At 47.4% G+C, this 15,623-nt stretch overlaps 1 protein-coding gene across 4 annotated transcripts in view; it reads left to right on the forward strand.

The window, feature by feature from the left end:
• The window catches only part of LOC108923174 (uncharacterized protein KIAA1211-like), a 31,176-nt gene that overhangs the window by 10,739 nt on the left and 4,814 nt on the right, over positions 1-15,623 (forward strand). For all 4 annotated transcript variants that reach the window (XM_018733771.2, XM_018733774.2, XM_018733775.2 and 1 more), the window contains exons 2-6: positions 5,344-5,423; positions 9,279-9,447; positions 10,448-10,580; positions 12,071-12,229; positions 12,851-12,916. In XM_018733771.2, coding sequence (XP_018589287.2) covers positions 5,344-5,423; positions 9,279-9,447; positions 10,448-10,580; positions 12,071-12,229; positions 12,851-12,916 — 607 coding nt within the window. The remainder of the gene's footprint in view (positions 1-5,343; positions 5,424-9,278; positions 9,448-10,447; positions 10,581-12,070; positions 12,230-12,850; positions 12,917-15,623) is intronic.

A 15,623-nucleotide genomic window follows, 5' to 3' on the forward strand; every position in this document is an offset into this window, starting at 1 on the left:
TTGTCCTTCCAGACAACTGACCATGTACGTTTTCGGGTCAAATCCTTTGCCGCACGGCGCGGGCGACAGCACATTTCTTGGCTTTTAACAGACAATAGCGGATAGTGTGAGCGATCGGCACCTCGTTTCCAGCACTTGCGCTAATTAACAGATAATGAAGTTATACGTGCATGAACAGCTGTGGGCGGAGAGGAGAAGGTAACCAGTCAGCGTGGAAGCGCTGAGCTCCTGTCTCTGTATTTCTGCACTGGAATTTTTATTTAAAATGACTTGTACTCATCTGCCTTTTTTATTACTGTGTTCTATTTCCAAAAGACTTTTTCCTTGCCAATCCGGGACATGGTGCTGTATGTTTCCCCGATCTCTCCTGTCCAATAAAACTCCCAAGTGAAGGCCTTCGAAAGTCAGAGAGGAAGCGCCGACGGGCGTCACACGGAGCGGCGGTGGACGGCAGCCAAGGTGGCTCCACGGCTCTATTAGCCCCGGCTCCGTGTGCTCTCGCGGGGGGGACAGGACTTCAGCAGGAAGCCGTGACCGAGTCCACAAGCCGCACTGGTCACATGACTGTATTCTTGGAGCAAACCCAGCGGTTAGGATTGGCAGGGGGTGGGGAAGCCTTTGGGATTAGAACCCAGTGGTGCTACACCAGTGCCTTATCGCCATCGCATCCGCACTCGCCTCCCGGACAGTGGCCCACTGTACTCCGGACTCATGATTCCCAAGTCCCCTGCCTCTCACCAGTGTGCTGTGTTCCTCTACACGTCTCAGCAAGGGGTTGCTCAGCGGAGCCCCCTCTGCTTTATCTCATCTTTGTGTGTGAACTCTGGAGGTTGGGTTATGGACTCCCCATCGGGGGGGAATTTCGTGTTAGAGGTGTCTCTGTGCCGTCCCCTTCGCGTGACTCAGCCCGAGTCGAACCGTCGGATGACGAACGCTGGAATGTCGAAACCATCCCAGCTGCGTTAGCGAAGAGCACACGTTCCTTCTGGATTGCACAGAGCCCATCCCCCGAGTCTCTACGCTAAAAATCTCAGCTCCTCTCGTCCTGTGCGCTCTAGCGCTCTAAATTAATAATTGAAAGCAGTCGAATTTGGCTGCGGACGCGATGCTGTTATGTGCCGTGCCGTTTGGCAGGAAGATTCCCAGAGGAAGCCACAGGAAAATGTGCTCGGCCTGGACGGATCTCTCGTTACTGCTTCCCAGAGCTGGATCACCAAAGTCGTCACGTTTATAAAATAAATGTTTTTAGAGCTCTTTGCGTGCCTTTGCATTGTTTCGGAGACAAAGACACCTTCTCTCCTACATCCTTTGTATCTCACCAGACATAATATAGTCTGTGAAGGACCGACAACCCGCTCAGGGAGTACCCGGCCTCGTGCCCTGTCCTTCTGGGATAGGCTCTGTACCACCACGACCCTGACTGGAGAAGCAGTTATTGATGATGGATTTATGGATGAATGCAAAGACACGACAGATTACAGTAATGTCCTGTGAGGCCGACAGAGAGTAAGCTGGCTTCTTATATGATCCATGGTTCAGTTACAAATTCCTGAAGATAGGTTTACAGTGTATTTATTTTTAATGGCATTTTCTACACGTGCCTTTTTTTTTCCAGAATGTCTCGGAGGGTATTTACCCTCCACGCCGATAGATGGCAGTAAAGAGCACCCAAATAGATCAGGAGGGTGGGACCACCTTAATTCAAGTCACTTCCACGGTGTTTACAGTTTGTGTCTGGTGCTCCGGGGTTTTGGTGATGAGTATCAAGGTGAGCAGCACTGAACAGGTTTGTGGGGTGAATCACTCAACGGTCGATAATAGAAGCCTGTGGAGAGAAGCTATAATTTAGTACTTTTTTTAGCTCGATGCAAATAAATATTTTAAAATAAAGCCTTACAACCAATTTTGAGTAAATTACAGCTATGTACAAGTTTCATGCAACATAACTTATGAAAGAATTGAAGGACATCCGTGTTATTAAGTTTTTATTTATTAGTAGGAGGAGTGATTTTATAGTTACCAACAGATTTCCAATGTTTTCTTCTAGCCTGAAATCACGAGACGTACTTTATTTCTGTGCCTCAAGTGACTTGCATCAAATATATCAGTCATTTCACACCTTACAGTCAGTCATCAGTGGGGCCCAGCAGGTGGTGTGTTGGTTAGATCTGCCACCTTGCAATCCCTCAGGAGCCTGGTTAGAATGTGTGCTTCAGTACCCTTGAGCAAGGTGTTTACCGTGAACAAAAAGCTGCCTAGGTGTACAAATAGGTAAATCGTTGCGTAATGCTTTGGAAAAACACGCCAGCTAAATAAATAAATAATAACAGCTTTGCCAGTAAACCGTCGGTTATCGCTGACATTCCCGTCTGCCGTTGTTATTGATTTTTAAATGGTATTTGGCTCATTTCCTGACCGACAGTCATATCCCGTGCCCATATTCTGTTGATCCTGCGCAGCCCAAGTCCATAGTGAGACTGTAATGCAGCGATTAAGGAACTTGTATGAACGTACCCAATAGGGTAGAGTGTGAGGCTTAAAAAGGAACACACAGCAGTAAGTTGCCCAGTCGTAAGGTGACGGGTCGGCGTGATGTCCCTGACTCGAGGGGAGCGGGGCACTGGTGATGCTGTGCTAGTTCCCCCAGTTTGAGGTCTATTACTGACTGTCTCCTTGGAAGGCAAGTGAGGACAGCAGTAAAGCCAGAATGACGTGCCAGCGGTCAACATGCTCAGGAAGCTCGTAGATACCCTCTATTTGAGGTGCGTGGTGGGGCTGGGGGGTTGGGCTTATGGGTTCTGATGGATTAGTCGCGTCTTGCTGTGTTAAGGCGGCGGGGCGGGTGAGGAAAACCAACAGCCCTCGACTCCTCTGAAAACCAGCCACCACGTGAACCGAAATCGGCGCTGCTCACAGTCGCACCCGCGCTCCAGTAGCACGCATGCGTCCGTTTGATTGTCCCTTACCTTCTTGTGTAAAGTTTCCAAAGTCTGTTCCCCGATTTTCCTCATTCGGTCCAGGATTATAACACTGTTTGTGTACGGGTGGTTGTTTTAAGCATCTGAGGTCCTACGACTAGCGAAGCCCAGAAGAGGAATGCAAGTCAGACAGACGGTGACTGTTGCGGACCTCACGACTGACCGTAAGGTCGTCTCGGCGTCCGCCGTCACGAGATTTCCCACGCATGTCGGGGCGAGACGTGATGGCTGCGGAGGACTGAGACGTGCGTGTTGATTCATGAGTCGCATTGATTCCATCAATAAGGCCTCTTTGGGATCCTAGAATGTGACTCATCCTCCAGAACCCGTGTGCTGCATTGCTCCGCCAAACCTAATGGGGGACTGCGGGAGACCAAAGTACAGTACTCTGCGGTCAGGAGCAGGGACAGCCAGTGACGACAGGGTCCGGATTAAACCTTAGATTTTCATTTCTGAAGATTACGATGAACACGATCAGATTTTGAAGTCAAGAGGGTCAACGTTCCGCAGCAAACACGGACAGTTTGAAAATGCGAGCGGTTATTTTATGGATAGAAGACCTTCACGGCTGCTCATAACTCAGATCCCCATTTCTCACCCGCTAGGCTGCTCTTTCCGCGTCTTATTCGGGATTTTGTTCCACCTGAAGAGATCGTATCTCTATGACTTATATTCCTCCAGCTCTCTGTGCATTTATTCATTTTTGTTTACCCTGCCTCTTTATCTCATGCTCTTGGCACATCGTTGTTATTTATTGTGGGCTGCAGTACTCCAACATGACTAATGTGCAGCTCTGTTGAGGTTTTCTTTTTTTTTACCCCTTCATCTGAAAAAAGACCTCCTCTTCACACTCTTCTCTTGTTTTTCTATTTTATTGCCTATTCATCAGCTCTGTCAGGGGACGGGACCCCTGAAGCAAGGTAACCGCACTTCCTCACACCCGTTGCCAGTACCCCCACCCGGTCATGTCTTTTACCACAGTCACGCAACCGAACCCAGCCTTCCAGTTTCCCAAGATGCTTTTCACCTTCTGTCCCCCCCGTGGAGCTGAGTGTCACCACCCTGCTCTCAGTTCTCTGGTCCAGCTCCACCGTGTCCCCCGGCAGGTCACATTGTCCCTAAACCTGAGCGTCACCAGGCTGTTGCGCTCGGACAACCCCGATATGTCTCTGCTCTGCTTCCTTTATCTATTTGAAAAGTGTACTGCGGTCATACCGTTTACAGTGGTGAACGCAGAGTGTACCGCACCCTCGGAAAGAGGACAAAAGCAGGTCCAGGGCTCTTATTACCGCCCACTAAAGCGTCACATGAGGACTGGTGTTAATTCTGAGCTAATTGGATACCAGCGTCAGGCTCCCACCAGGACACCACACAGGAAGCCGGATAATTCGACGTGGCTGCTGTCGCGTCGTCCAGGTTACAGACTGAGAGACTCGAGAGGACAAAGGAGTCCTGGTCGTCCCTCTCTTCCTGTGGGAGCATCTAGGGGTTTGCAGCTGGCGGAAGCTCATCAAAGACCCTTGCCTTTGGGGCGGGAGGTCAGGTTGTTGGGGTCCGCTGTCCACGAAGACCCCCGATTCAGTTTTGCGAGCTCCCCGGTGATGGGTGAAGCTCTACCCTCCTTCGGATCTTAGTTGTAAACTCGACTGACACAACGGTTGTCCCCTATTAAAGACTTCAGCTCCCTTTCCCTTTGGAAAGGACATTATTTACACCGACAGCCTCGGTGCATAAACCTGTAGCTCTCCAACGACCCCTCGAGTGTTAGGAGTGGTATTAACCTGCCCGCATTGAATCTGCTCATTTGTTTGGCTTTGTTTATATAGTGCTGCCTATATAATTTACATGTCATTATGTAATCCTCGTCACACGTGTCTGGATCGGCAAAGTCAGCGGTAGGTCAGCCGGCACCCCTTCTGGTTATTATCTCTCGGATTTAGAGTTTGACTTTTTAACCTTTGTTCTTCTTGTAATGTTAGAGCTTTCCCTAAAAGCTGGTTGACCTTCAGAGCAGTTTAAGGGAGGATGGTGTGTGTTTGCGCCAGCTGTCAGCAGCTCCCATTTCCACCTACGGTGTGTTCTACCAGCCCAGACACTGTAAATACTTACTCATCCATTTAGCAACTTAAGAATTAAGTGATGTCACACTCACATTCCTGCCTCCAAAGCTACCCCACATGCCCCGTCATACCTTTTCATTATTCCACCGGTGAGCAAAAAGGGGGTCCTCTGAGGCCTGCACAGGATGGAGATGGTCTGGAAGCAGTCGTTCCATCTCCGAGCCTCTGAGGATCCATGCTTGAACTGCAAGGTTCAGGCTCATTGCTTGATCTGATGCAAATGACGTTCTTTGTGTCTCCGACAGTGACTGCAATATTATGGCTTCAGGACTTCCAGATGTGACGGCCAACCAGGAGCCAGGAGACTCTGCAGGGGATTGCCCAGGTAACATTGTCCTCATCGGTCATGTTTTCCATTAACATGGGGGGGTGTTTAATTCAACATCTTGACTTTTCAGTTTAAATTAATTGGATGTTATCATAATTAGATTTATTTATCATAAAGTTACAACATAATCCCCACTCCTGCTCTAGCACCCTTGATCAAGGTACTTACCCTACTAGTGTCAGAGAAAGTAATGACTAATTAGTCAATTTGTTGTGGGCTTGTAGTGGGAAGATCTTCTGAACGGTGGGTTTACTGAACGTAGTGGGATTCTCACCCTCTTCAAAGGGCCAGGAAGGAAATGGATGCCTCGTTTGCCAGCTCCCATAACCGTGATCTCTGCCGCGTTTGCTGTTGTATCTTTCAAGTCTGTCCTGCATGTTGTGGGAACAGGGAGCCCCACGGCACAAAGGTCAAGTGCACCCTGGTCACGGCGGGGGGAGCATGGATTAGCCATTTCCTTCAACAGCATGGGATAATCTCCTCTATAGGATTTAAGTTATAAAAAGAAGAGCAAAGTCTATTAAAACAGGTTATTTGTCAATGGTTGGGGTGCACCCGGTGCTGTGCCAGAGGACTAATCCCTCGTACCCTGACCGCAGCCTCAGCAGCACAATTTCCACAGCAGGTTCGCAGCAGTTTTAAGGAACGGGCAAAATTTGGCATACGAGAGTAAAGTCGTGGCCGTTCATTTCGTCATACTGCCACATGGTCTCGTACTCGCTCCTCCATCATTCATGAGCAATGAGTGCTCATAAATGGTTAAATCTGCCACCTTTTAACTTGAAGGACTCGGGTTTCAATCCCACCTCATGTTATAGTACCCTTGGTGAAGGTAATTACCTTGAATTTATACCCAGTTGTAGGAATCACTGTAAATAGCTTAACACTGCAAATCTCTCCAAAAGCATCAGATAAATAAGTAAATGTAATACGACTGTGTGCGTCTACTAAGCAAATTACTTCTATCCCACCTATATTTTTTTAACCCTTCCAGGTCTGAGAAGTCTTTCTGTAAGGCTGTTCTTGGGAAGTCCCATAAATAGTTTTTAATCCTTTTCGATCAAATTTGCTAGGCCGAGTAAGAGGCATAGTGGACGGGCACCTCAGACATCCTCAATGGTGGCTGGAACACGAGGGCACAGGAGGTGTAATGACATATAACTAACGTTTTATTTGTTACATACTGTATACGTGTCACGCGGAACCGAGGAAGCTGGAACAGCTGGACTCAAGTGCAGGATCGTTTGTCTGGACTCAATGGATCAGGCGAAAGGTTGGTCGATCAGCGGTCGGAGTTAGAGCGAGGATCCGTGGACGTGATCAGGAGACGAAGCGAAGGGTTGAAAACCGGAGGACGAAAACAGGGAACAAGGGTTGTGTGAGAACTGGACATCGCGAAGGAGGATGGTTGTCTCAGACGAGATTCCGCAAGCGTACGGGAGCTGAGGAGGGTCTTTTAACGGTGAGCGGTTAGTCAGGTGCTGTCGATTGAGGTGCGGGCGTGGACATGGCAGTATGCTGGGTCCGTGTTGTGTCCTCCTGAGAACCCGCGAAAAAAGGTTTGTGAATGTATTTTGGATATATTTCTATAAATATAAATGGAAAGGGTTCCATTCCCAAACATGTAGCCTCATTTAAAAGTATAAAATGGCTTTTTTATGGATAAAGCCATAATTCCCTAACCCTAAGTTTTATTAGGACTCAGCATTGTACTATTTACATTTTTGGAGATACACTTAAAAATATGTTCTCTAGAGTGGACAAAAATTAAAGGCTGGATCTCTGGGGGACCAATAAATATAGGCTGACGGATGCATATGATGTATGAGGGAGGTTCGTGAACTAGATATGATGCATCCCGTTCGTTGAAGTCACCAGTAGTAAATATAATAATTCCTTTCCAAACTGCGTTTGCGTATTTATTTCAAACCCAGAACAGCAACGCGACGGGAGGCCTCACAGGCCCCTGTCCTGCAGCTGAGCTTTGGCTGGAAGAATGCGACAAGGTCTGGTGCTCAAGTAAACGTATTTATCACATCACCCAAATTGATCATTTTATTTTGGGAAGCCAGCGGCTGAGGTTGCCCTCCGTCTCCCAAGCCGAACAGATTTAAAAATGATGATCCTGCCAGAAACTCGGTCTGTAATTGGATCTTGGAGAGGGAGTTCTCGCTGTGTGTGAGCCACACTAGGATGGTCTGGCACCAGAATATAAATAGTCCAAGACGGTGCCCCAGCCTCCGGTCCTTAAAACTGCTCTCGCCCTTTAATCGGGTGACGGTCCGAATGTCCGGCGTGGTAGCCGTTTAGGGTGCGGCCTTCCCTCAGGGGGTATTGTCTCAAACAAGCCTGACCTTTCCCAAGAACACCGGCCTTTCTGCTTTCCAGCCTATGAACCTTTTCAAGTAGCGATACGCTGTTTTCATAACAGGAGACGTTACGCGGCTGATTAATGAAAAGAAATTGAATAAAAGCAAAAGACAATACGTATTACCACAACCCAACAAATATGTTGATGACAGCAGTTATTCTGAGCAGTGGCTTTTAGACCACAAGTAAAAGATACAGAGATTTAAATGCTATAAGGTGGGAGAATTTACAGAGGAAAAAACCAGTTAAAACCAGTAAAACAGACGTGTTGCGTTTTCAGCGGTGACTCGAACGCACACTTTAAAGCTCCTCGTTAAAACAGCCTGGGCTTTATTACCACACAGAGGGGAAATCACTCTCAGCTTATTGTCGGGTTATGATTGAGGCATAATATAAGGTTTTAATTTTTAAGGCCTGGGGGGTTATTGATGAGGGAACGAGGCTGGGGGGAGTATTTCTTGCGGTCTCGACCTTTTGCTAGTATCCGTAGATCACGTTTGTGAAGGACGTGCGCTCTGGTTATTTTGGGTTGCAAATAAAGGGTCCAGCGTCTAAAACAGTACCGTCTCCAAAGGAAATTTAAGAATCGTATACAAAAAAAAAAAAAATACTTGAGCCATTTACATCTGGCTGCATATATATTTAAAAAAAAACTGAGCCATCCTAGATTTGTTTTTCAACACTGAGCACTTCAGCAGAGTTGGTCCTAATGTCATGTAAACAGTGTGGACTTGATTTCCCTTGGCGATGTGTGTGGGGTGAGAGGGCAGCGGAGTTAAAAAAAAAAAAAAAAAAAAAAAAAAAAGTGAAAAATTGGGAATGTTCAAAATGAGTCACTCCACCTCAAACGGGGTAAATTCACTGGGTCAAAGTTCTTGTGAAAGACTAACCCGAATGTAGATCGACTGTCCAACAGAAACCGAAACACAAATATTAGCTCAACTCTACGTCAGCGTGGGTCAAAGACAGTTGGGAAGAGGGAAGTCTATTACACATTTACGCAGCACCCTCTCTCTACCGTCGTTTTGCTATTATTGTTGTTGCTGTTGTTGTTTATTCGTTTTGCTGACAGTTTTCTCCAAAGTGACTAAAAACAAGATTAAAAAGAGATTTCCGCTTGAAGCTACTTACAGTTATTCACCCATTTGTAGAGCGAGGTCATTTCTACTGGAACACTTCAGTAACTAGATCAAGGATACTGCAGCAGAACTCAGAATCAAACCTGAATCCTTCAGTTGAAAGGCAACGCATCATCTTGTTAATATCACGGCACTGGGGTTATCTCGGGCCTCTAAGCTCAGTTACAATATCTATTCAGCTAACCCAAAACCAGAGCCGCGGTGTTAACGTTCCTCCGAAATTTCCAGCCTGAAAATGCTAGAAAGTAAGATTGCCACTGCTGTGCGCAAAACTGCAACCAAGAACTTGGGCTGCATGATGTCACAGATACTATAATTACTCCATTTCTGTCTCACGCTGTAGGAAAGAAGAAGTCTAAATTTCAGACGTTCAAGAACTTTTTTGTGCGGAAGAAAAGAAAGGAGGCCGGAGCCCCCGCAGCGGAGAGCAGCTTGAAGGCCAGCCAGTCCACTGACAATGTCGCTGCCCCCGAACCTTCGACAGCTCGCTCCGACACCGGCGGCGGCTCAGGGTAGGCCGCGCTGACGGGCGAACCTCGGTGGCATTAAATACTTCGTTTGACTCTCGTTTATCTTGTTGGAGTCAATCTCAAGATGCCAGCAGTTTTTCTTTCTGAGCATACCTTTGTCTCTCGTGTTTGTTTTAAAAATGCCTGAGGTATGGTCAACACCACCCACTGATGAGCTGGACCAGTGACCTAAGGCCTTTTTTTCAGGGCTTGCCTCGTGGCCTTGAAATCACGTCTTTAATTAGAGCCGGCGTTTGTTCCGAAACTGGCAGCACGTAGAGGCCTGAGGTTTCGTGTCTTTGTGCATACGGGGCAGGCGCAACACACAAGTGCACCATCTGTGTCTCAGGATTTACAGCATGCCAGTGCAATATGTCTCTGAATTTTGTTTTTTCTCTTGATCCGTTTGTGGCACGAATCCCGTTCCCCATGTTCCGTAGAGTCCCCCTTAATGATAAAATACGTTGTGTTTATGCCCAGTGTATCTTCTTTCTTCTTCCATCATGTATGTCCTCATGGGGCTTGCATACACCCTGGAGGAGCACAGATCCCTTGTTCATAACCCCAGCTTTAGATGTCTTAAACCGAATGTTCAGAGCTACATTTATCCTCAAGGAAAAATGGGAGCAACTCATAACAGAGTTATAACCATGACGAGACCCCGATCTCCCCTGTGGGTTTATGACTTTAAGGCAGATTATTCTCTTAATTCAAAGTACACAAGAGGGAATTTACTTTCTTCCCTTCCGTGTATTCAGATTTATAATAAACGGCCAGTTTTTATAAGTATTGATTAACAGCGAATTCATTCTCATGAAACAGGCTGCTTTTTTCCTGGTGGCGACTTACTTCCGTGACCGGTCGGTGGTAATTTGCACCTTTCAGTTCAACTTTCTGTCTCTATTGGACCCGTGCTATTTATGATTTTCACCATTAACAACTTGCTGAAGTCAAAGTTAGTACACTGAGAAAATTAATGTGGTATTCCTGTTTATTTTAAAAGTTGCAAGGTTACAATGGGAAACAAGGCCATGTCACATGACAGCGTCTTTGTGGCCGATACTCCTTCATCGGACGCTAATGAGGGCCTGGCATCATCGCAAGACAGTATCCATGGGAAGGTCAAGTCTTTGCAGGTATCTCTCAATTGTCTCTTAGTGTCCTTTGCTCCAGGTTTAGATTCTGATGGTCCTCTGAACTGTGAAATTGACCCTGTGTGGTGCGGACAAGTTCGTGAGAATACCATTTGGGTTTTGTGATGTAACAGAGTAGGTAATTAGCATTTTCACCGGGAGTGTAGCCTGTACTGTAAAATTAGCAGTCTTTTTTTGAGCCCCAGGGACACAGGGACCTGTGTTTTGAGTTTTCTGATGTCGCATTCTGGGGCCCACCAGCCCCATCCGCACGGAGAGTGCGCCACAAGAGTCAAAGTCCCAAAACAAACACGTGCCAAAGCTGGTGAGGGCAGCCAATGCTTTGCAATCCAGGGTCGGTTTACCACAGCATACCTCTGCTCTGACATATACCATCTCATAAAGACATGTTCCACAGCTCCAACAATAAGGAAGAGGAAAAAAACGAAGAGTCAAAACAAAAACCACAGATGGGAGAGGCTATGCAGCTTGGCTTGTTTACATTCAGTCGTTTTGCAGCAGGATCATCTTGAGAGATTGAGCCCTTCTTTGGAAGTAGAGTGGAGATACAGATCTGTGTGTCCATCCTCAGTGCACAGAGGCAGAACAAGCGACTGGGCTAAAAGGGTCCTTTTAGCTTTTAATTCCATGGCAAGCACACCCTCGTGCTGCTGTTTCCAAGTATAAAGCAGCTGGTATTCCCTTAGCTCATGTTCACAGTATTCTTCGCTATCTTATTCCGGGTTGGCGTGTCATTGCTGGTCTTGAAGACCTGCTATGCGGACCACTTTTCTTTTTATCTCTTTGATTTCTCCATTCATTGGGTTTGACAAAGTATTTAATTAAATACTGATCTGGGTTTTATGTCTCTGCTTTATGTGCTTTGGAAAGAGACTAAAAGGTGGATGTTGAAGGTGTGTTTGCTCTCCAGAGGCGACTGAACCTCAGAACTCAACTCGTGCTTCTTAATTTGTTCAATTATCTAGCTGTTCTGGGGCCTTAAACAATTAACTAAATATCTAATTAATTTTAATTATGTTGAGCACTAATCTGCACCACCAGTTTGCCTAAGGGCCACTAATTATCAAAAGTGACTTAAAGAAAGGCAACGCCGTATTTTTCATGAACGCAAACATACCTTAAACCGTAACAGCTGAGGAACTGTTTTCACGAAGGGCGAGCAGTAAATCCGTGAAAAGAGATGTTAAACTCTGATCAGAAACCAAGGAGCAGTGCAGTCAGATCTTATTAAATTTGAATGTGGTTGAAACCAGACCAGCCGAAAGCACAGTGGGTCCCCAAGACTGGGACTGAGAAAACTGGTCGGAAGTGGATTATTATTTGAATCTATTGAGAGGAGTCAGTTTGTCTGCCCGGTAGTGGCGGCATTCATGAATAAAGACCAACCCTCTGTAGGCCTGGTCTGTTGATATATTTGGACTGCTCGTCTGACTGGTGTGGGCTTGCGGTCTCTCTCCACACTCTCCGCACAGCTGCAGCTCAAGCAGGCCATAAAGCTGGGCACCCCCCCAGCCCTCATCTGCCGGAAGAAGGGGGAAGATGCGGGGGCTCTTTCTGAGGATGATGGCCTGCCCTGCAGCCCTCCTGAGATCTCCACCCTGCACACCGTTCTGGCCGGCCCATCTCATGCGGTACATCCATCGTGACCGCAGCCCCATTCCACTGTCTCCATACCGCGAGGATTTTTACTCTCTGACCACACCCCTTTCACATTTCATCTCCATTGATAAGTTAGTTATTCCCTGACCTCACCTCTATTCCACCATCTCCACTCCGACAGGTTGATCACTTCCCGACCGCACCCCTTTTCCACTCCATCTACATTTTGATAGGGTGGTTGTTCTTTGACCACCACTTTCCCTCTATCTCCATCCTGACAAGTTGGTTACTTCTGACCGCACTTCTTTTCCACTCATCCTCCATTCTAATAGGATGGTTACTTTGTTACCACACCCCTTTCCCACTCCATTTCCATTCCTATAGGATGGTCCAGCCCTGACCACACCCCTTTCCCACCATCCTTACACTGCTATATGGTATAGTTATACCTCAAAGTTCCTACAAAACACCCAGGAGCCACATCCAGACCTTCTGCTATACTAATTGCAATGATGTGTCTCATAACAACAAGGTGATGTAAATAGCCCTGGCCACTGAAGAAGATGATTATTGTGCTGAGGCATGCTGGGTAATGCCAAGGTTCATGTCTGCTTGCTGAGTGATGCTTTTGTATCCCTGTCTGCTCCTCACAGCACTCCAACCCGGTTCAAAGAACCAGCTCCCTCAGCCTGGAGGGGTTCGACAGCGATGACGACCAGGTATCCTTGGAAACTCGATTCCGCGAAGCAATGCACCGTGGGAAAAGTCTCAGTAGACAGTGTGACAGTGTAGAACCAGTAGGATGTGGAGCCAGATTACATCTGGCAGCAAGTGTACCGTGATTGCGTCCTGCCACGTTCCTCTTGTGGCCTCGAAGGAGGTGACCGATCACGTGTCTTCGGTTGATTTTTCATAAAGCTGCTTCAAATGACTTTTCCATACTTTGCGGAACAGAGAGCTCAACTTCAAAAAAAAAAACCGGAGGCCATAACAGGCGGTTGTATGACTGGATTCTCTTTTAAGCGGTCACATTTGTGACACAGTGTGGTAAACGTGCATAAAAGAAGCAGGGGAGTTTGCACATGTGCTGCGTGGAATTTTCACCGTGACTTCACAATGATGTACGATTGCTCGATCCTACGCCCAGTGCCGGGGATGGAAGTAATGGATGACTCCCGTGGGGGGGTGTCTCAAAGTGTGTGAGCCACTCGAGGCAGACTGGGGCATGGAGGCAGATGGAGTAGTGCTCCTCGGCGTACATAGCGGCATCTTGCCCCCAGAAGAGGGTTCCCGACCAGATAACCACAGGAATCTCTTTCGCTCTACGTGTCATTGCTCTCTCACTGTCGGAACATCCAGAAGAGCCTAACGAAATGAGCCCCTACAAAGTGTTTGCTACGAAGCGCTTGCTTGCTTGTTTTGCTTTGTCCCTTCTGAGGGATAAGGAATTTCACACACAGAACACGTCTAGTAAGTCTCCCCTTAAGCGCGTGGTTCGATAGCGCGCGCTGGGAGGACCATGAGGACACACGCCAGCAGGTACAGCAAAGTCCTCGAGGTGTTCGGATGTGCTCTGAGAGAGGATTACTTCGGGAGCTGCGAGGAAACGCCACTGCGATTGTCGAACGCCGGAAGGTCGAAGAAGTAGTGAAAAGTACAAACTTGTAGGAAGGAGAATCCAGATACAGCTTCTTAATTCTGCATCCAAGACAAACGGTGGATGCTGCTGACCATGGCTGCAGTGTTTGCGGCAGCTGTTGCCACTCCGACATCGTGTTGACCAGGGGTGGGGGGGGGCGCTGGGGTGGGGGTGAGGTTTACAATAAGGGATGGAAGGACTCTGGGGTTCCTGCACGTCCCGGCTGTGTTCCCGTGGGAACGCCGCAAAAACTAGGGGACTGTGGGGTTGGGGAGCAAGGAGGGATGGGGGGGTGGGGGGGCGGTTGGAGTTCCCACCAACAGTCAAATGTGTTTACTTTCCGTTAAAAGAGATCACCAGAAGTGCAGCTTGCTAGAGCTGCCCCCCCACACACACCCACTCACACAGAGATAAATTATAATAGAGACACATAAGAAATGCTGACATATTTACACAGATCCACGCAAAAAATATCTATCTTCATATGCATACGTATGTGCAGATACACACGTTTTTGTACGTAACATAGACGTGCGCAGATGGAGGATCTCTCCACATTCACACACACAAACACACACGCCGAGTACGCATACTTGTGCAATCTCCAAACAGCCAGCGGAATGTTTAGCCTCGTGTTTCAGCCGTGGCCAAATGTTACTGAGCTGCAGAGCCTCCGATTCCCATCCTCGGTCCCCACGGTAGAGACGTTGACACGGCAGAAGTGCTTTTTCCAGCTATTTCCAGCGTGTTTCTGACGGATTTACGGTCACCGCGCTCAACTTCGGGAGCTCTTGTTGGAGCGTCCGTGTGGTCTGGTGGCTCTCCAGCAGAGCTCTGACGGCGTAGGAGGAACTCGGAGGACGCTTCATCCGCAGCTGGCGCTTCTGCGTCCGTGAAGGAGGCCGATCTTGCGCTAATGCTCGCGTACCGCTGCTTCTCCCCGTTCCGGGCGATCCGTCCCCGCAGAACTGTCCACGTCTACCAAGTCGGCTCCAAGAACACAGTTTGGGTCCATATACACCAGTGAGATGTGCTTCCATGAAAACTGTGAGCTGAAGTTTGTCTCCGGTTCAATTACTGGTATTGAGCGAAATGAAAATACACTGGCTCCTCGTGTTACGAGCGCTCCGGTTACAGATTCCTCATGATACAAACGTTTCCAGTGTTTTTTCTGCACTCGTCTCTTTTATATAATTTTAGTCTCGAATGAAAGTGACCTGCATTTACCCGCATAGCTGATAGATGGCAGTAATGAGCACCGGTCAGAATCGGCGTGTGGGGCCTCCTTAATTCTCCTCTTCTGCACAGTGTTCACAGTTGGCGTCTCGTACTCCCGAGTGTCCATCATCAGTAACAAAATGACAAATTTTGTCATTTTTTAAGAGCTGAATCAGTCAATAATCAACGTCAAACACCAGTTTGTGGCGGTAACATTTTTAGTTTCACTTTTTAAGCTAGTTGTAATGTTAATGTAACTTGAAGTTAATAGTCTTACAGAGTTTTTTTTTTTAATCGTAGCCATATCTAAGAAACACAACCCAGCTGGGAAATATCTCGAGGGGCACTATGTATTACTGATTGGGACTTATTTGTAAATGTGACGCTGGGATTTCGAACAAAGTAAATTACAAACAGACTTCTGGTTCCCATTATGTTCAAAAGAAGAGTACCAGACCAGTGCAGATCTAACCCTAACCCTACCCAACTAAGTTTTACTTGTCTTTGGGTCAACAGGTGGGACACAGTAAGCACTTCAAAGGGGAGTTATTTTTAGCACTAATGGTCTT

This window comes from Scleropages formosus, chromosome 13 (assembly GCF_900964775.1).
Source record: "Scleropages formosus chromosome 13, fSclFor1.1, whole genome shotgun sequence".
Lineage (NCBI taxonomy): Eukaryota > Metazoa > Chordata > Actinopteri > Osteoglossiformes > Osteoglossidae > Scleropages > Scleropages formosus.